General features: G+C 37.4%; 1 protein-coding gene across 6 annotated transcripts in view; it reads right to left on the bottom strand.

The window, feature by feature from the left end:
• Window positions 1-22,336, bottom strand: part of sh3glb2b (SH3-domain GRB2-like endophilin B2b) — a 93,946-nt gene that overhangs the window by 53,420 nt on the left and 18,190 nt on the right. For all 6 annotated transcript variants that reach the window (XM_049468563.1, XM_049468546.1, XM_049468619.1 and 3 more), the window contains exons 4-5: window positions 3,846-3,979; window positions 2,740-2,832 (exon numbers count right to left, since the gene is read on the bottom strand). In XM_049468563.1, coding sequence (XP_049324520.1) covers window positions 2,740-2,832; window positions 3,846-3,979 — 227 coding nt within the window. The remainder of the gene's footprint in view (window positions 1-2,739; window positions 2,833-3,845; window positions 3,980-22,336) is intronic.

Below are 22,336 nucleotides of genomic sequence, written 5' to 3'. Positions count from 1 at the left end.
TCAGTTACCAAAATGTGGAATTGCATGTAGAGTTTAGAATAGTACTGAGTACTTTTAATGCAGGTAAATATAAATAAAGCTAGCTGTGTGTGAAATTCTGGGGTTTTGACCATACTGTTTGGATCATTTTGTTTATTTATGAAATACTTTCAAAATGTAGAGACTAATTACCTTCTGCAGACCTACCAGACTCTGTTTTTAGAATGAATGTATTAGACATTGCAAGGATGGTTGTGCTTGGAAACCGATACAATTAAAAGGAACATTTTGTTATTTTTTTTTTCCCAACACAGGAATATTTATAAGGAACTTAAAAGAAACAATCTTAGGCAATGATCCTTTAACCACCAATAATCATTAACCAGTAAACAAAATATGCTAAATAAGCTTGTTTCACAGATACGCGTTAAGTATTTTATGTTGTTTTTTGATTAATCGAGGCTCACTTATGCTCACTTTATGTAAAAAAAAAATAAAAATACATCCCTTGTTTTATGATGTAACCATTACAAATCTTTTTTTGTTGGTGTGTTTTTTAATTGAGTTAAGATGGTTTACTAAGTAAAAGTTTCTCCATTTGTTTGCTCTATTACACACACTGCAACCCTGCACAGGGCTTGTTAATGATCTGATCAGCTGAATCATTCTGTGTTTGGGTACCTCCTGGATCAGGATTGAGAAACTCTGATCTACTATATTCATATAGATTAACCTACATTCTAAAAATCAGGTTAAATAATTAGCTAGATTGCTATATCAGTGTTTTTCCATCTCTCAGCTCTTAAAAACTGTCATCTTAATAGTCAAAAAAGAGATAAGCTGATCAAGATGGACCAATCAGTGTTTTTGTGGCTGATACAGATCACCAACCTATATCGATTGAGGGCTGAAGGTTGAATGCCACAAACCTGGTAGTGCATCATCGTGCAGGTCTTCTGTAACTTTACATAAGCTGATGTAATTGCTAATCTGGGAATACAATCTGATCAACTCTCAGAATAAAAGATATATTGCTCAATATTTTGACTAAATACTAATTTTTACTTAGTTTAGATATTTGATTGATTATCCTGCTCCAATTTAGCAATCTTGAAGATTAAAAAAAAACCTTGACGATCGTGTTCTGCCTATATTGATGATTTTATAAAATAGCCTACAATCACACACAAGTATTAATCTTGATGATGACATACTCATCATTTCTAGGAATTGATCCTTTTATGATATAATAATATATAATATCCTGGTTTTGGAGTTATTATTGATATTTGGAGATATTGATTTTTGGCGATATTTTAGTCCTGAATAATTCTAATTTCGATCACTTGGTTTTGTCACATAGCTTTTTAGTCCTGGCTGATAAAATGTCTGTTTAAAGCAGAGATTATATGAAAACATAGGCGGGGTTTTAAACATCTTTTAAACCATCAAAGGAAATACCAATGCAACAATCAAATTCTTCACAATTAAAACTATTCGGTCCAGCCCTATTAATGATACCAAGCCCTTGTCGAACATGTAGATGTGATGTACTGTTTACTTCAGCTCTATTCATAATAAAGCTATTCTTTAGCTCACGTGTTCCATAAAAACATCTTGTGATGCCAAGTTTGAGGGTAATAATGGTTCTAATTTGAATTGCCATTGTTGGAGAGATCTAAGACATGGCTAAAGTGTTAGTGAGTCAGAAGGTATGCATGCAACAATAAACAATGAAAGTATATAAACATCTTTTAAAAATTCAGACAGACAAGATAAGCTGTCTGGGCTATTTAGGGTCTACAACAAAAAACATTAAAGAGATAATTCTGCAATTTGAAAAGTGGCAATGAATAATTGACCAAAACTGGCTCTATGCGAAGAGCAACTTTTGCTTAACTCTGCAAGAGGACCCTGACAGCGTAGAGCAGTGTCAGATGCAGCACTGTTTGTGTTACAGAATGATATACTATATATTATAGTCAGGTGCAGCCTATATATGTACAAATAATTGTGTATTTTTTTTTTTAATTGCGGATGTGGCTTACATCCAGATGCGCTCATTAAAATAATAATTACGCTACTTTACATATTTGACGTATCCTGCCCCAATTTCCAAAAACCTGGAAGATTGGAAAATCATTGTGGGAGGATGATCGTTTTCTTACAATACTTGATCTAATGATTTTATAATATAAGTTTATGGTAATCATGGTTCTAATTTGAGTTGCCATTGTTGGGGGGATGTTTAAAGACATGGCTAGTGTTAGTGAGTCAGAAGGTATGCATGCAACAATAAAAACTGAAACTGTATAAACATCTTTGTACATTTTAAAACATCTGACAGACAAGAAAAGCTGTCTATAGACTATTTAAGGTCTATAACAAAGAAGCATTAAAAGCTAATTCTGCACTTCGGCCAACTTCCTCTGCTATTAAAGCAGTTCCAGGAATGACTCTGGCACGGAAGAGGTTCATGCGACGGCTTCCTGAGGCCCTGATGCAACTCAGTCATGAGTGCAAGCGCAACACTCTCTTCCTATGTTGTTCCTCCCTCGTCACTGCGCCAGCTGCTGAATCACCAGGAAGCACTGAGCGCAATTGGAGGAGAGCGGAGGCGGGTCCTGGAGACGTACGCGTGGGCTCGAGTTGAGGAAATGGCAACGTGCATTAGCCGGCGGGAGCGGGTGAACGGGAAAGATAAGAGGAAGGTGAGGAAGGTGAGGAAGGTGAGAAAGGTCAGGAGGCGACGTGACTCACAGCAGCCTTGGCCTCGGCCAGCTTCGCTTTCTTCAGCCGCGCTTTGCAGACATCGAGGTCGAGGCGACGATTCTCCAGCAGCCTTCGTTCTTTCTGTAAATAGAAACATGTTCGTTTTATTGTCTGTGAATGAAACCATAGAGGAGTCACTGTCTCAATGCATGACCATAATAGATTTACACTGGTGCTTAAAAGTTTGTGAACTTTTAGAATTTGACATTTTTACAATCACTGCTGCACAAGGGAGTCACACAAGACACTGAATGCACAGGTTCACATTTTTTACTTTTACTTTTAACCTCAATTACTACTTTTTAAAACAATATACACTGCCTAGCCAAAAAAAAGTCCCCACCTGGATGTAAGTAAGTAAATGATGTGGGGTTGATGCTGCAGTTGGTCTGCAGGTCTAGGTTCAGCAACAGTATGTGCTGAAAGAAGCTGCTGCAAGATCTTGGTGACAAATTAATAAATTAATGCAACAGTGGATTGAAATAAATATTGTGACATTGATGAAGCTTATTTGAAAAAATGCCACAGTAAATGTGTGCAGCAATCAAAGCTAAAGGCGGTCCGATGAAATATAAGAGTGTGTGACCTTTTTTTTTTTGGCCAGGCAGAATACCTTTGCCACTCACAGATATGTAATGCTGAATCATCGTCCTTAGTAAATTAAAGATCAAGTCTAAAATATGTGTCTTATTTGTTTGATTTGGCCCTGCTTATGTAATTTTAGGACTTAAATACAGGATGGAACACTAGCTTCTACCAGTGTAAAGAACTCTGAACCATGAACCTCAACATTACTCACAAGATACCACCACACAACCTCCACAGGTGTGAGCATTCCCATGCTGGCCTCTAAGATAAAACTAGAGGTTCCCCCTATCACTAGTGCTGCCTCAACACCAGGAGGGTGAAGACTAGCACATGATTTAGGGAGAAAGCACCAACTTCCTACCCAGAGAGAGAGCTTGGCCAATTGTGCTCTCGCTCAGACTCCAGCTGCTGATGGCGAAGCAGCGTGACCCCGGATCGAAAAGGCGATCCTCTGATCATAGTGTCAGCGCCTTAATCCTAACTCTAAATCCCCAGCAACAACTCACCGAGATGGTTCTCCAGTCGCCCTCTAGAAAGTTCCGAAGAGGAGTGAGGAACCCGACAGCCGACGATTGTAAGAACTCCCTCTCAGAGCCGCCGAGCTTCTTCTGATACTCTCCCACTGTGATCAAGGTACTGCCTGCAAATACATACAACAGGATCTGCTGGTCATACAGAGAGCATGTCTTAGACTGAAATATAAAATAATTAGTCATTACTGATTACTGAATCTATAATAAAAGCAATAAATAAAATCAGAGCTGATAAGTGCTGTTTTAGTCTGGTCTGGACATTAAGATTGAAAATAGCAGGTGTGAAAGATGGCGTGAACCACAGTCTGGATAAAAGGGCTAAAATTTGATCCTACCAAAAGAGGTAGTCTTGGTCTGGATCAACTGAACCATAGTCTGGTTCGTTTGTTCAGACTTTCATACTAATTACAGGAATGTGAGGCAGTCTGCTGTCAACCATTAAACAATAGAAGAAGAAAAAGAACTGGGTTTGTACCAAAATCCAACTCCCCTTTACGTGAACCTGCATCATGCAGCGGTATGTACGTTACAGATTACCATGGTGATTCTGTATCTACAATAACTGCAAATCAGGGGTAAATATTTATTACGTCATTACGTGGTGGGCCACAAAAAAAAATCTGTTTTGGAAAATGAAGTGTAATGGGATGGAGTGCTGCTACAGACTAGTAGCTCTCCAGCCCAGAAGGTTGTTGAACCCAATTGCAAAACAGTTGATCTCAAAGCAGGTCGTGGTCCAATACACTACCACTGCCCCGACTAGTGAATTGAGACACGGCTGGGAAAAAACGCCCTTATAAGGAGCCTAAGAACAGGTGGAAACTAAAGTCACGCCGAGCGCGACATAGAGGCAGGGGAGGTATGTAAACAAAAGCTTACCAAAGAAGCATTTTATTTTTCATTATTGTTCATTATAGCTCAAACAACTTCATGGGCCAGATGTTTCATGCTTGCAGGCCACATCTGGCCCGTGGGTCACCTATTGCCGATCCCTGCTGCTGATTAATCATTATTTATAAGCAGAAATAAAATGCATCCAAAATAGATCTATTACTCTATTACTATCATTCTTCTTCATGTGGAGGGAAGTCAGACACTGGCAGGGAGGCAGACTTTGGAACAACACCTGAAAAGGCAACCTGCAGACTGACAGCATTTCACAACCCAATCAGTGTCAAGTATAGGGAGACACAGATCACATAGTGGTGATGACAGGACCTAGCAAAGTTCAAATTTGTTCACTACACTACAGTGTGAAACCAAACCAAACCAGCAAAGTTCACTTACATCAGAGGCTCACTTACTTTTTCTAGCCTGCTGTATAGATGCTTACTCAATGTACTCATTTAAAAAGACATGAACTACACAACTGTGTTAAAAGCTATCAGTTTAGGTCAAAAGTTTTTGAACACCCCCATATTGTCAGTAGCCCAATGGCAGTACCACATGGCCCACACAAGCTGTAAGCTTTTTTCTGTTTTGCCTGTAAACAGACTCGAAATTCCAAATCTTCTCTTTACAGCTTTCAGAAGCATGTCTACTGATGCTATTGTGAATTTCAGTCTGACCTTTTCAGTTTCTCCAGTTTCCAGTTGTCTTTTGATGGTGTGAGAAACTGTAACAATCACTTATATAAGCGCTATAATGCTTTATCTGTGTTTATTTGTTTAGAGTATTGTTTTAGACACTCTGAAAGTCATTTATGGCAATTGCTTTAGCAATTAATTGGGTTCAAGCGGTGGCTTAGTGGTTTGCACTACTGGGGTCCTGGTTTCAAGTCATTGTGTGGGTGGATTTTTCTTGTTCTCCTCCTTCCGTGTGGGTTTCCACTAGAGACTCTGGTTTCCTCCCACAGTCCAAAAACAGGGAGATCAGAAGATCTCAGATAAGAATATTCTAAATTGTGGTGAGTGAGTGAGTGTGTGTGTGGGTGGGTGCAAATGTGTGTAGGACTGTATGGCACTTGTTTCCGGTTGAGAGTAACTCCATTCATTCATTCAGCCCAGCTGTAAGGTGTTAACTAATGACTTGTTCTCTCCTTCCTGTCATTTTATGCAATTAAATTTTTTTCTAACCGGACAGATGAACGGATCTTGTATCATTTTAGATAATTTACTAGACTAACAGTAAAGCTATAAATGTCAAAAAATGTTTACGTAACAGGAAGCCTGTCTTTTAAACAATGCTTGAAAAATGATTCATGCTTTTATATCATTACATCATTACTTCAAAGCACTGATCACATGTCTCAGTCTGAGGGAGGAGGCTCGCCTGCTGCCAGTTTAACAACCAGCAGCCCACCTCCTCCCTGGAAAAATATACATACGACGGGTCTGTTGGGTCCCGTTCTCAAAGAAGGTCTGAATCATATGTCCTGCTTTCACCCGCAGTCTAAACGTTTCAGACCTTTCTCACCTCAGAGGCATGCAGAGGCTTTAATGACATGATACATGATGACCCAGTTTTCTCCAGGCAGTAGTAGATACCCAGTAAAGGCATTGGTATTAGGTATTGGGACACATGCTCATTCATAGTTTCTTCTGAAAGCTATTAAAGCTACTAAAACAATTAGGTTTGGTTAATAGAGTGTTACAGTTACCAGAGTTATTAGAACATTGATTATTGATTATGTAGTAGGTTTGTGCCTCTACCTGCACTGTACTGTATTGCTATTTGCAGTATGTGTTTGTTTTATTTTGTTTGTGCAAAAAAAATCAAGAAAATAACATTCTAATAACATTGTGTGTGACGAATTCCAGGGCCAGGGGAGACAAAAGCTGGTTAGAAAACACAGGTTTATTTACAGGGCAAAGCAAACAGAGGTAGTCAGGGACAGGCAAAGTCAAAACAAGAAGGGCAGCAATAATAAACAACATACCTAGAGGGTAGTCCGTAAACAAGCAGGGTTCAGTACACAAAGTATCCAATATCAGGGGAAAGGCCAGAGAGAAGTCAGGAGGGAAGCAGAAGTCGATAACCAGAAAATCTAAATAAACAAGAGGGCTAAGCTATAGAGTAAACGGTAGGCAGAAGAGGGAGTTGCACCGAGGGAGTATTTATACTAGGCCAGGGGTGTCCAAACCTTTTTTGTTGGGGGCCAAAAGGAGAAATATATTTGAAGTCACGGGCCACGGACTCTGTAATCTGTAATCTGTGTATTAGACTCTTTGGCCCGTTTTTCTGCACTATAACTGCGCACCCTCTCTGCTTTTAGACTCTTTGGCCCGTTTTTCTGCACTACAACTGCGCACCCTCTCTGCTTTTAGACTCTTTGGCTCGTTTTTCTGTGCTAGAAATGCCCATTCTCTCTGCTTTTAGACTCTTTGGCCCGTTTTTCTGCGCTAGAAATGTGCATTCTCTCCGCTTTTAGACTCTTTGGCCCGTTTTTCTGCGCACCGTCTCCGCTTTTAGACACTTTGGCCCGTTTCTGACACCTGGCGTTCAAACTTTGAATCTCACATTTATAAAACCTGCTTAACAGTGGGCCAATTTTCTTTATATTTCTAAAATACCTCGCGGGCCGCTCCAAAAAAGGAAACGGGCCGCAATTGGCCCACGGGCCGTAGTTTGGACACCCCTGTACTAGGCAGACCAGGTGGAAATTATTTGCAATCAGTCAGTAGCTTGGTGATGCAGAGCGCTTGAGAGACATGTGATCCTCAGAATCAGTGTAGTTCTGAGCCTGAGGCTGCTGGGAAACTGAGTCTTTAGGCGACAGAGTCAGGCGTGACATTGTGATGCAAACCAATTCTTATAACACATGTTTTAGAACATGGCTGAAACATTGTTTCTGTAATGCTAAAATTTATTATATTCCACTAACAAAGGGTATTCTCATTAATTAAAGTTTTGTTAACCTTTTGAAAGGTGCAACTGTATATTACATTGTAATATAAGTAGCAGGAAAGGGTCTTAAGAAGTGACATAAATATTGTTGATCACAATAATTTCTAGTACAATATATCAGCTAAACAATGAAGTAATTGTGATAAGCCTCGTCACTGTACTTGTCGTGGGCAGAGATGGAATGTGGGCTCCACCTTTAACCTGTTCATGGAATGAACACACACACACACACACACACACACATAATACTGAACACACACATAATTGTAAGAGCTTACACACACATACACGCACATACAGTGATATTGTAAGCACATATGCTAAGAGTGGCACTTGGGTAGCAGTGAGGCTTAAGAGCCTTAAAGTTAAAGCTTGCCAAACCCAGGTATCTTACCTACAACCCTGTCATCTATAATCTGGTGATATTTATGTTTTTTGCATCAGGCAAAAACACTTGTATTGCTGAGTAGGGGTGGCCAATATTATATTGTATACAATATATCGTGACACAGAAATATCATAATATTAAAAATCCATATTGTGATAATAGAGATGTTCTGTCTTAAAAGTAGTCTATTATTTACTGTGAAGCTTTAGGTGTATTTATTGTATAATTGTTTTAGTTTGCAGTTTATATGCATGCACTAAATATTCTGCAATATTATTTACTGCATTATATTATTTTAGGCAAGGCAAGGAAAGTTTATTTATATAGCACCTTTCATACACAACGGTCATTCAAAGTGCTTTACAAATTAGAAAATACACAGAGAAATCAAATAAAAAAAAAACATGTAAAAGATTAACAGTAAAAATGGAAATAAAAACTAAAATAAGAATAAAGCATGATTGATTAAAACATGATTAAAACAAAGAGAATTAAATTAAAAACATGTAAAAGAACAACAAGGAATTAATAAGAATAAAGCATGAATAAAACATAATATAAAAGTGCCGTTACAGAATAAAAGTGGGCGGAGCTGCAGTGTTTTAAGCTGAGCTGAAGGCCTGATCTAACATGTAGGTTTTCAGTCTGGATTTAAACATGTTTATTGTTGGTGCTTTTCTAATGCTCTCTGTTAACTGGTTCCATTTAAGAGCAGCGTAGTAGTTAAACGCTGCCTCTCCGTGTTTAGTTTTTACTTTAGGCAGCTCTAACTGAGCAGTTCCTGATGATCTGAGAGTTCTGCTCGGCTCATACTGCTGGAGCACATCAGATAAATATGCTGGTCCTGCACCATTAACACATTTATACACCAGTAACAGAACCTTAAAGTCTATTCTGTAACATACTGGTATCCAGTGCAGGGATTTAAGGATGGGGGTGACGTGCTCCCTTCTTTTACTTCTAGTCAAAACTCTGGCTGCTGAATTCTGAATCAGCTGAAGCTGTTTGATGGTCTTTTTTGGGAGTCCAGTTAGGAGTCCATTACAGTAATCAATCCTACTAGAAATAAAGGTGTGGATGAGTTTCTCCAGGTCTGCTTTAGACAGAAAATCTCTGATCTTATTTATCTTCTTGAGGTGATAAAATGCTGATTTGGTGACTGCTTTGACGTGACTGTTAAAAGTGAGATCAGAGTCCATTTGTACACCAAGATTACGCACTAGTTCTTTAGATTTCAGGCTTTTTGAATCCAGATAGGCAGCTAGTCTGTGCCTCTCATTACTATTCCCAAATAAAATAATCTCTGTTTTATCTTTATTTAACTGCAGAAAGTTCTGTCCCATCCATTTATTTATCTGCTCAAGGCATTTACACAGTGAGTCAATAGGACCATAGTTGTTTGGGCAGAGGGCCATGTAGATCTGAGTGTCATCTGCATAGCTGTGGTAAGATATCCCATAGTCACGCATGATTTCCCCCAGAGGAATCATATATAAATTAAATAAGAGTGGCCCAAGAATTGAACCCTGGGGTACACCACAGGTCACTGGCACAGTCTCAGAAACATTATTTTCCATTTCCACAAAGTATTTCCTTCCTTGAAGGTATGAACTGAACCATTTTAGGACAGTTCCAGAAATTCCAACCCGGTTCTCTAGTCTATCTATGAGAATGTTGCGGTCAATGGTATCAAAAGCAGCAGTGAGATCAAGCAGTAGTAGAATAGACATTTTTCCTGAGTCTGTGTTTAAGCGAATGTCATTGATAACCTTAATTAGCGCAGTCTCAGTACTATGATTGGGCCGGAAACCTGACTGAAATTGGTCTAGACAGTTATTTATGGACAGGAAGTGCATAACTTGCTTGAAGACAATTTTTTCAATTATTTTTCCAATGAATGGTAGATTAGAGATTGGTCTGTAATTGTTCAATAAGTTTGTATCTAAATTTTTCTTTTTTAAGAGAGGCTTCACAACAGCTGTTTTTAATGCATTTGGGAAAACACCTGACATGAGTGAGGTATTTACAATTTGAAGAATGTCTTCTGATATTGAGTAAAAAACATTCTTTAAAAACTTGGTTGGTAATGTATCAATTTTATGCTATATTATTTATTTCGCCACATTATGATTATTCTGTTATACTATTATACTATATTCCTGAAATGAATGAATTATTTTAGTTTTTTTCTCGCCAAGTATATCATTATCGCAAAAATACCCTGAAATATCGTGATATTATTTAAGAGCCATATCGCCCACCCCTATTGCTGAGATAAATTGATTATCGTACTTTGTTTTATTTATTTTTTGTCCTCTTTACCTTAACTTTTAAAATGTTTAATTCAATTATTAAATACCAATAAATACCGGTGGTTGGTGTGGCATACATATAAATATGCCAGTGAGCTACCATATCATATGACTGACTATGCTGCTCTACACCTATAAGAGTCCTTGGGCAAGACTCCTAACATTACATTGGTTGACCTCTATAATATAAATAACCTTGTAAGTCACTCTGGATAAAAGTTTTAGCTAAATGCCATAAATGCCATAACAAATACCCATTCTTACATAATGCTGCTTCCTAAAAGATCATTCCATGGGCAGAACAGGCAATCCTAAAAGATTTGCGTGAAAGAACCCAAAAGTTAATAGTTACCTACAGAAGACCTACAGAATACAATAGACCTACAGAAGGCTCTACAAACTGCAAAAAATATATATTTGTTCATGTGTTCTCATAAGAAAAACGCTAAAAAACTATAGGGTTTATAGAAGGACATTATCACAAAGAAAGCCAATTGCCCAAGATCACCAGGACGTTTCACAGTGCTTCAAGGAAAACGTTCTATGAACTGATAAAGTGGCACAAAAGCGTCACGCAATGTTTGACGTCAAAACCTATACCCCACTGTGAAGCATGGTGGAGATAATATCATGCTTAGGGCTGTTGCATCAGTGCTTTTCAATAGCTCAGCCTCTTAAAGATGAGCAGATCTCTCTAGCAGGCTTTATTTTGGACAAAGCACCTGAGAAACCCACACTTCTAATTAAATTTCTTTATAAATGCAACACCTTCTGCTAGTTAGCTTTTAAGAGTCATTAAATCATTTAGGGTGATTTCACACTAATTTGTCAAGTCCAAACCTTCCCAAACAAACTTGGTTTGTCTGCAGTGTGAAATGACCTCTCTGCATGGTTCAGATTTTCAGACCAATTACAGAAAGTTGAGTCAGGCTATCGGAAATAAACATTAAACATCAGAAATAGAAAAAGAAGCAGTGTTGTGCTGAAATTCAACTTCCCTTCATGTGCACGCACATCACACAGCAGCACTGGTACAAAAGATTCTGCTTGTGACTGCCATAATCTAATGTAACTGTAGATTAACCTTCTTCAGAAACAGAAATAAAAGGGATTTCAATTTTAGACATTGTTATACTCATTCTGCTGCATGTCACACGAATAGTCAAATTTGTCCAAAACTGGAAAGGCAATTAAAACCAGAATGACCATTTTCTAAAAAAAAAAAAATCAATGTCAAGTATAGCAAGCCACAGCACACATTGGTGATGATGACATGATGTAGCAAAATCCTTTAATGTGTTTTAAAAAATGCAGTTTAAAACCAAAACTAACTAGACTAAAATAATAGAACATTACAAAAACAAAAAAAACTTGGTTTGTCTCTGGTTCAGACTGGTTCACTTACTTTTTCTAGCCTGCACTGTTCATGTTTACTTGATGTACTCACGTAAAGTCATGAACAGCACAACTGTGTGCAAGTTAATAAAAAAGTTTGCTTAGATTATGTATGTCTATAACCATTGGCGTAGGATCAGAAATATCAGGAATATGTATATACCCCCCCTAAAAAAAATTATACTACAGAAAAAGCAGAAATTGTTTTAAAATTTAAAAACTTTTATTTTGGAAGCGCGCTAAAATCTGCACCCCCGCAACGAAAAGCACCACCTCTCGGAAGCACGTTTCTAATTAAAGTTAGCTAAAGCAAGAAGACGTGGGTGCACGCTCCCAAGTGGGGGAGCTTTTCCTGGCGGGAGTGCAGATTTCAGCACAACACCGGCTTCACACGCGAGGTCAGTGATGAATCACAACAATAACAATATACTGCAATAAAAACGGCATCTGGGTAATATGTTGTTCTGCTAACAGTCTTGGAGGGTTTTTTTTTTTTTTAAGTTTACATTAACTTCTGCCAAAAATCTCTATAAAACAAAGTTACATTCTTTTAATAAGAGGACCCCATCTTAATAATAATAATAATAATAATAATAATAATAACAGGGCCGCTCCTACGCCCTTGTCTATAACTGTATAATTATCAAAAGATCGGATCACATTTTAATTAGAAATCAATGCACACATTTAGGCAATTCCAAAGGTGTGACTTACTTTCCTTGTAACTGTACACAATGATATCATCTAACATTATAAATTCCTGAAAAGGACACTTGTGTTTATGTGGGAGGACTGAGGTTAGCACAGCTGTCATGTTGTCATGTTTTCTCTGCTGTTATAAATGGTGTTGTGTCTGAGATCACAGCCTGAGGCTGAGAAACTGCTGGAAAGTAACTATTGTATCTATTGTATAGTACACTTTCAAAGACAGGTGTCACTGGGATGTGCTTCAAACAACACACAGGTATCTGATGAAGTTTGGGTCCAGCATGGGCCTAGTTACTAAAGAACTGTCTTTTGTTATGTCTCTGAACCAAGCCAAGTACCACCATAGCTATATCACAGACATATGAATCTGAATCTGAATATGAATATATGAGATCTATTAAAATGCCTTGACCCTTATACAGGCTACAGGTGTAGGTGATATAAAACCCTTTTTTCTGCGGTAAAATAAGTTCTTTACATTCTGAAAATGTGAGGGCTTTGAAATCTCCTACAGGACACTTGGAGAAGCTGCCTGTTTTCTATCTACTCTACTTAATAATTCCAGATCAGTAATAGGAATCTATCCAAATTCTGCAGAACGAAACAAAATGTTTGTAGGCCATTTTTGAATAGAAATCCTCAAGATATAGTGGTGTAAATCAGGCAGACAACTGACAAAAATCCTGGCCTGTTTGGGCCCGACTGACAAGTTGGCAATACAAGCAGATTTTATAGTAAAGCCCCATCCCATTTATTCTATTACCCAGGCTAGGTATTGTTGTCGGAATTCAGGGTTAGACCCTTAAACTTCAAAAAGGGGCTTATTAGAAATCACATCAAGTTGGCAGCGCAAACGATCTTTAATGTTTAATGTAGTTTTAATGTAATATGACCCTTCAGTTCAAAACCAGCATTAAAAAAAACAATAGTAGTACATCTTGCTAGCTAGCTAAATTTCCCGATCCACCTTAAATAGTGGAGTACCTGGTACTGAGATGTGTGCCAAATCTTAGAGGAATTACTGCAACCACTTTACCTTCTAACTCTGTTCTAAATGAAAGGGAGACACTCAAAAAACAAGGGGTAAGTGTACAAACGAGAAATGGGATTTGGCCAGTTTTGGCCAGTTTCAATATAAAATGGCCCTTTAATTCGAAACTAGCATGAAAAATCACTGGTAGTGCATCTCGCTAGCTAGCTAAATTTCCTCTTCCACCTTAAATGGTGCAGTAGCAGTTACTGAGGATACAGTAAAGGTGCAGTTAACCTCTTTCACTTCTAACTCTGTTCTAAAGAGAGGGGAAACACTCAAAAACAAGGAGTAAGTGTACAAACGAGAAATGGGATTTTTTTGTACAGTTTCTATGTATTATAGCCCTTTACTAGCAGTACTAGTAGCACTAGTAGTACGAGTAGCACTGGTAGTACATCTCGCTAGCTGGCTAAATTTCCTGTTCCACCTTAAATGGTGCAGGAGAAGTTACAGAGGCTGCTGCATTTAAGGATACAACAGACAAATCATAACAAGAAGATTGCAAACAGCTAACTATAGCATGCTATCACAGAAGAATATGGGATGGACAACAATAAAACAATGAAAACACAACCCCCCTCCCCCCTTTTTTTAAAGTGTTGTCCCATTATTTAAAGAAATTACTGCAAACACTTTCCCTTCTAACTCAGTTCTAAATGGGAGACAAGGGGTAAGTGTACAAATGAGAAACAGGATTTGTTCAGTTTTGTCCAGTTTCAATGTAATATGGCCCTTTACTTCGAAACCAGCATAAAATAAATCACTAGTAGTGCAGCTCGCTAGCTAGCTAAATTTCCCGATCCTCCTTAAAAAAATCAGTAGCAGTTACTAAGGGCTGCTACATTTAAGGTATAATGGACAAATCAGAACAAGAAGCCAGCGAACAGCTAACTTTAGCATCCTACCACAGACGAATAAGAAAGACACTCAAAAACAAGGAGTAAGTGTACAAACGAGAAATGGGATTTGGCCAGTTTTGGCCAGTTTTAATGTAATATGGTCCTTTAACTCAAAACTAGCATTAAAAATCATTAGTAGTGCATCTCGCTAGCTAGCTAAATTTCCTGTTCCAACTTAAATGGTGCAGGAGAAATTACAGAGGCTGCTGCCTTTAAGGATACAACAAACAAATCATAACAAGAAGATAGCAAACATTTAACTATAGAATGCTATCACAGAAGAATAAGGGACGGACAACAATAAAACAATTAAAACACAACCCCCCTCCCCCCATAGTATCGTCCCATTATTTAAAGGAATTACTGCAACCACTTTCCCTTCTAACTCAGTTCTAAAGACAAGGGAGACACTCAAAAACAAGGAGTAAGTGTTCAAATGAGAAACAGGATTTGGCCAGTTTTGGCCAATTTCAATGTAATATGGCCCTTGAACTCAAAACTAGCATTAAAAATCACTAGTAGTGCATCTTGCTAGCTAGCTAAATTTCCTGTTCCATCTTAAATGGTGGAATGGACAAATTAGAACAAAGAGGCTAGGGAACAGCTAACTTTAGCATCCTATAACAGAAAAATAAGGGATGGACTACTTTTACTTCTAACTCAGTTCTAAAGGGAAGGGAAACACTCAAAAACAAGGAGTACCAACCACAATCACCATATAAAAGATTGGCCACCTGTGCCAAGAAATTTAATTGTCTACAGTGAATTCTGTGAGAGTATCCTATACCACTGTGTGAGTCTATACTTGTATGTTTGTGCGTCAGCATCGCTCTACAATTTAATCTGTGAAGGAAGGGATGCGTCTCGCAGCGCACCGTTACATTTCTTGTGAAGGTGAGCGTCCGGCTGTGACGTAGGGTCTGCAGCTAAGCATAACGTATGCGTAGGCCACGGTGTAGGTTTGACGCATAAGTGCAAATTGGCCTTAAGAGATTTAAGTTTTCAGATAACTTTCCACAAATCAGAAAAGTTGGCACAACTTTTTCTTATATTTTCATTTCGTCCTCATTGTTTCATGTTTTGTCTGCTCAACTTCATTTCATATGTTAATTCACAGCTATTCCTGCATTTTAGGCCTGTAACACATCCTAAAAAAGTTGGGATGGGGTCAGTTTATGGCTAGTAATGAGGTAAAGCACTAAATAATTATCATACATTGCACTAGTAGTTCATTCACTAGTTCATTCATCTACTGTTTACTTATCTTTTGCACTGCTAAATTTAAATTATTATATAACTGTATTTGCACTTTCTGTATGGCTGACATCAGTTATCCTCACTTTATGCACATCAACTGGTGTTCACTGTCTATTGCACTACCATTGTCAACTGCACCCCATTGTAAATTACACACACACTAAAGACTGTACTTTTACATTGTGCATTCTATTTTTTTATTTGATTGTATATTTATATCTTAGATTTTTCATTTTGTAACTTTGTGTATTATACCTGCTGCTGGATGTTAAGAATTTCCCCTCGGGGATCAATAAAGTATCTCTCTATCTCTCTATCTATCTATCTATCTATCTATCTATCTATCTATCTATCTATCTATCTATCTATCTATCTATCTATCTATCTATCTAAAAAAACAGTATCCACAAAAGGCTGAGTCTTGGAGGAACAAAGATGAGCAGAGGATCTCCAATTAGTAAAAAGAAAAAAAATTCTTAAAATATAATAAAATAAAGTTCCTCACAGAAAGTTTAGAAGAGATTTGAATGTCCTTCCCTGCATATTATCATTAAACAATACAAGAATTAGAAGAATTCCTGTGCAGTGCATAAAGAACGAGGGAGGCGAGGAGGTAAGTCTTTAAAAAAGAGGCTCACTTCCTGTGAACAGCACAGCTGTGTAATAACAGCACATTACTGTTATGAGTTTAGGTACTTTAATCAGTCTATTCAAATTGTGTTTGTCTGTAATCAAATGTGTCAAATGTATTCACATCCATTATTTAAGTGGAAGTATAGATACTAGGATTTTAAATACTTCTGTGGAAGCTTTTTACTCAAGTAAAAGTGTAAAAGTTCTGGTTTTAAAATTACATAAAGGACGGTATATGAATGATATAAGAATGGTATATGTTTTTACTTCTCTTCATCCAACCACAATCAGATTCACTCTATCACTCTGGATGGAGAGATTTATCTGGATAGGGGTTTTATTGAATGATGAGAAGCCAGAATGAAAACAGGCTAAAATGAAATAGGAGTAAAAAGGATATTTTTAAAATGTAAGAAGTAGAAATTTTAGATAATTGTGTAAAAATGTAAGAAGTAGAAGTACAAAGTCACCTAAAAAAAAAAATACTACAGTAAAGTATAGATAACCAACATTTCAACTTAAGTAAAATAATAAAGTATCTGTACGTCATTGCTTGACGCCTCTGTCTATAACTGTGACTTCACAAATGATCAAATCACATTTTAATTTGGAAATCAACACAGACATTCAAGTAATTCTAAAGGTTCCGTTTACTTTTCCCTGTAACTGTAAATGATGATCCTATCTAAGATAGAAAATTCCTGAAGGGAACACTTGTGTGTACGTGGGAGGACTGAGGTTAGTATGTCAGTCCTGCTGTCATGTTCTGTCTGTTTATATATGGAAAATGATGAAGTGGCTGATATAAGAACGTCACGTCCACCTCCAGTCGAACGCAGCCTGAGGCTGAGGAAATCATGGAAAGTGACTATTCATAGTATATAAGTGATGAGTTCAGCAAACTGGTTTTAAGCACTACAATACAGAGTTACCTTTACAAACACCACTTAAAACTTTACTGTGAAACCCTGAAGCCTTATATTATTAACCATGTCCAGAAGTGGCATCGACTTCACAGGGCTGTGAGGAATCTGGGATGGACCATCACACAGTGTAAATATATATATATATATAAAAAATAAGAGATCGCTTAAAAATAAAGAGTGAAAAAAGTAATGAGGTAAAACACTAAATAATTCTCATACATTGCACTAGTAGTTCTTCATTCACTAGTTCATTCATCTACTGTTTACTTATCTTTTGCACTGCTAAATTTAAATTATTATATAACTGTATTTGCACTTTCTGTATGGCTGACATCAGTTATCCTCACTTTATGCACATCAACTGGTGTTCACTGTCTATTGCACTACCATTGTCAACTGCACCCCATTGTAAATTACACACACACTAAAGACTGTACTTTTCACACAGTGTAAATATATATATATATATAAAAAATAAGAGATCGCTTAAAAATAATGAGTGTCTTTGATTTTACCAAATTGAAAACCTCTGGAATATAAATCAAGAGAAAGATGGATGATCACAACCATCAAACCAAGCTGAACTGCTTAAATTAAAGTTATCCAAAAACAGTGTGTAAGACTGGTGGAGGAAAATATGCAAAGATGCATGAAAACTGTGATGGTGTAACAACAGGGTTATTTCACCAAATATTGTTTTCTGAACTCTTAAAATTTTATGAATATGAACTTGTTTTCTTTGCATTATTTGAGGTCTGAAAGCTCTGCATCTTTTTTGTTTTTTTCAGACATTTTTCATTTTCTGCAAATAAATGCTCTAAATTGCAATATTTTTATTTGGAATTTGGGAGAAAGGTTGTCTGTAGTTTATAGAATAAAACAACAATGTTCATGCTACTCTGGTAAGTAAATTATGGGAAATCTAAACAAATACAAATAAATATTCCTTTTGTACTGAGCAGCAGATAAGTTGTTTAAAATAATTTGACATATCACATTTTATTGCATGCCCTGCAATGTGGCTATTTCTTATGCAAATATATTGTGTTGTCCTACCTTAAAAACACTTCAATATTACAAAGTGTGAAATGCTTTACTGTCCCAACATTTTTTGGAATGTGTTGCAGGTAAAGCAGATAAAACATGAAGTGTAATAGGCTCATAATGTCTCTAATTAAATACACTGACTATTTTATTCATGTTTTCAATATTGTCTCAACCTTTTCTGATTTAAAGTTGTAGATGGTTTAGGTTTTAGGACTGATTACTGTAAGCCAGGCTTTCTTCATCATCCATCAAACATGCGTGTAAATCTGACTCCTGTTCGTGGGCACGTGACGCAAGAGATTATGCTGGTGATTCCTGTATCTACTGTAACTGTAGATTAACCCTTATTTACAAACTGGAATAAAAGGGATCCCAGGGTAATGTTACAGTCGCTCTGCTGCGTGACGTGTTTGCACTGGAAGGGACCTGGATTCTGGCAGGAAGTCAGATTTTGGCAGGGGAGCAGAAGAGCACTTAGAGCGTTTGCTAATATATACAATGTATGAACCACACAAAGCCTGTTTTGGACTTGCTTTGGCCCAGACTTTTAATGTCAAAAGAAACCATGCACTTCTAGTAAGTTGCCCACTGTGCAGGAGAGCCTTTAACAGATTTCATACACATTTTACCCAATACGTTTCCATGATTTTTCATGACTTTTCCATGCCTTCAAGACATCAATGCAGACATGGACAAAAAAATAATAAAAAATCAGCTAAATCTATAATTAAAATTGATTACAGCAGGTCTAAAATAAATCTGATAAAATATATAATAAAATATATAATAAAATGTGTGTCAGATCCTGAGAGCTCCACTGTGTAGGCTTAAAATACTAAATTAACTCTGTGCTGACGTATTTTGTTAGCTCAAAATCGGTTTCTCCATCGATGAATGGAAACAAAGATTTGTAGACCAAATTTCCATGACTTTTCCAAAACCTTCTGGGTATTTTTGCTATTTTTTTTAAATTCCATGACTTCTTCAGGTTTTTCATGACCGTATGAACTCTACTTTAATTATTGCGTTGGAGATCAGATTAAACTGTTTAACTGAAATGATTTGTTGTTCTATATCAATGTAATTCTGACTTAGTGCTTTCTTTGCCATTTTTGCCTCAATCATTTGAGCTGACAAATATTTGGTTCCTAATTATTATCATCACTGATCATTATAAATAAAACCTGAATGCAGTTTTATACAAAACAAAGGAAATTAACACTGCAAACATACAGCCTAAACTCCCCATCTGTCTTAGGGTTTAAAACCCAAAAGCCTCTTGACTTCGACTTGAAAACACAGTTCTTATACTTCTGTATACAAACAGAAACAACAATATTCATCATTTGTATTGAACTCAGATAAATTTGGACTAACTGATAATTTAATTTGGAAAATCTGACTTTATTTGATGATAAGTTATGGTATTTGGAGTGATACCTACAAAGTGTAATTAACAATGTAAAAAAAGGGAATTTGATAAATTATAAATATAGGACTTACAGTTTAAAAGTCATAGAACAAAAAATAGTATTGTGCAAATGTTTTAGACACCTGTTGGAATTTTAAGTAAAGAAAAAGCTTCTTATCTGTGCAGTAAGTGTTTATTAGCTCAGTAAAACACATTACAGCATTACAATAAATACAAACAGCAATTTTACAAAAAGCAGAGCTTTTACAGCCCTGTTTCCTTAAAACATCTCCTAATCTCTCCTCCTCATCTGAGTTTAATAGAGTTATTTCTAGTTCTCATCATATTAATCAACACCTGGTTTGGTAAATTACTGGTAAATGTGGTAAATCAGGTGAGCTGCTGACGGAAGTGAACATGCTGGCTGAGGAGCTTCCAGGAGAAATCTTTCATGCTATCTAATAAACAGACCACAATGTGTGTGTCATGGACAATTCCTTAAGTCAGTTGGCCACTGTGTAGGAGGGCACTTTACCAGGCCTTTAATTATTGTATTTAACCCCGACAACACAGTCGAGGGAAATGTCAGACAAGTCTCATTTTACTCCTACATTCCCATAAATACACCATTTACATAACTCCATACACAACAACACAAGCTGCAGCGTCTGTGATACTGAGGCAAACGTCCTGTGGAGTAATAAACTGTTTATCCTGCACTGCAGCACAGCCAAAACAAGCCTGACATATAAACTACATATAAATCAGCCCTGCACCACAATAACTCACACCTGCTGAAAGAGGTCAACCCACACACACACACACACAATAACACACACACCCCACACAAACACACACACCCCCACCACACACACCCACACAATAACACACACACACACACACACACAATAACACACACAATACCACACACAATACCACACACAATAACACACACACAAACACACACACAAACACCACACACAAACACCACACACACAATAACACACCCCACACAAACACACACACCCCCACCACACACACACACAATAACACACACACACAATAACACACACAATAACACACACACAAACACCACACACAAACACCACACACACAATAACACACCCCACACAAACACACACACCCCCACCACACACACACACAATAACACACACACACACACAATAACACACACAATACCACACACAATACCACACACAATACCACACACAAACACACACACAAACACACACACAAACACACACACCTGCTGAAAGAGGTCAACCCACACACACACACACACAATAACACACACACCCCACACAAACACACACACCCCCACCACACACACCCACACAATAACACACACACACACACACACACACAATAACACACACAATACCACACACAATACCACACACAATAACACACACACAAACACACACACAAACACCACACACAAACACCACACACACAATAACACACCCCACACAAACACACACACCCCCACCACACACACACACAATAACACACACACACAATAACACACACAATAACACCACACACAAACACCACACACACAATAACACACCCCACACAAACACACACACCCCCACCACACACACACACAATAACACACACACACACACAATAACACACACACACACACAATAACACACACAATACCACACACAATACCACACACAATACCACACACAAACACACACACAAACACACACACAAACACACACATAAACACCACACACAAACACCACACACACAATAACACACACACACAATAACACACACATACATACACACACATACATACACACACATACATACACACACACACACACACCCCATACAATAACACACACACAATAACACACACAAACACCACACACAAACACCACACACACAATAACACACACACACACAATAACACACACATACATACACACACACACACAATAACACACACACACATACACACCCCATACAATAACACACACACACACACACACAATAACACACAAACACACACACACACAATAACACACACACACAATAACACACCCCACACAATAACACACACACACACACACACACACCCCACACAATAACACACACACACAATAACACACACACACACACAAACACACACACAACCACCACACACAAACACCACACACACAATAACACACATACACACACACACAAACACCCCCCCCACACACACACACACACAGACACACACAGCCCACACAAACAATTGTTGCTAATACTGACTGATTATTACCATTACTATCACTGTATATTATCATTACTGTCACTGTATATTATTATTACATCATTACTATCAGTGTTATCATTACAATCACTGTTATCATAACAATCACTGTTATCATTACAATCACTGTTATCATTACTGTCACTGTTATCATAACTATCACTGTATATTATCATCACTATCACTGTTATTATTAGTCACTGTATATTATTATCACATCAATACTATCAGTCTTATCATTACTATCACTGTATATTATCATCACTATCACTTTAATTATTACTATCACTGTATGTTATCATTACTATTACTGTAA

Source organism: Astyanax mexicanus, chromosome 1 (genome assembly GCF_023375975.1).
Source record: "Astyanax mexicanus isolate ESR-SI-001 chromosome 1, AstMex3_surface, whole genome shotgun sequence".
NCBI lineage: Eukaryota > Metazoa > Chordata > Actinopteri > Characiformes > Acestrorhamphidae > Astyanax > Astyanax mexicanus.
This window is presented reverse-complemented; position numbering and strand designations above follow the sequence as displayed.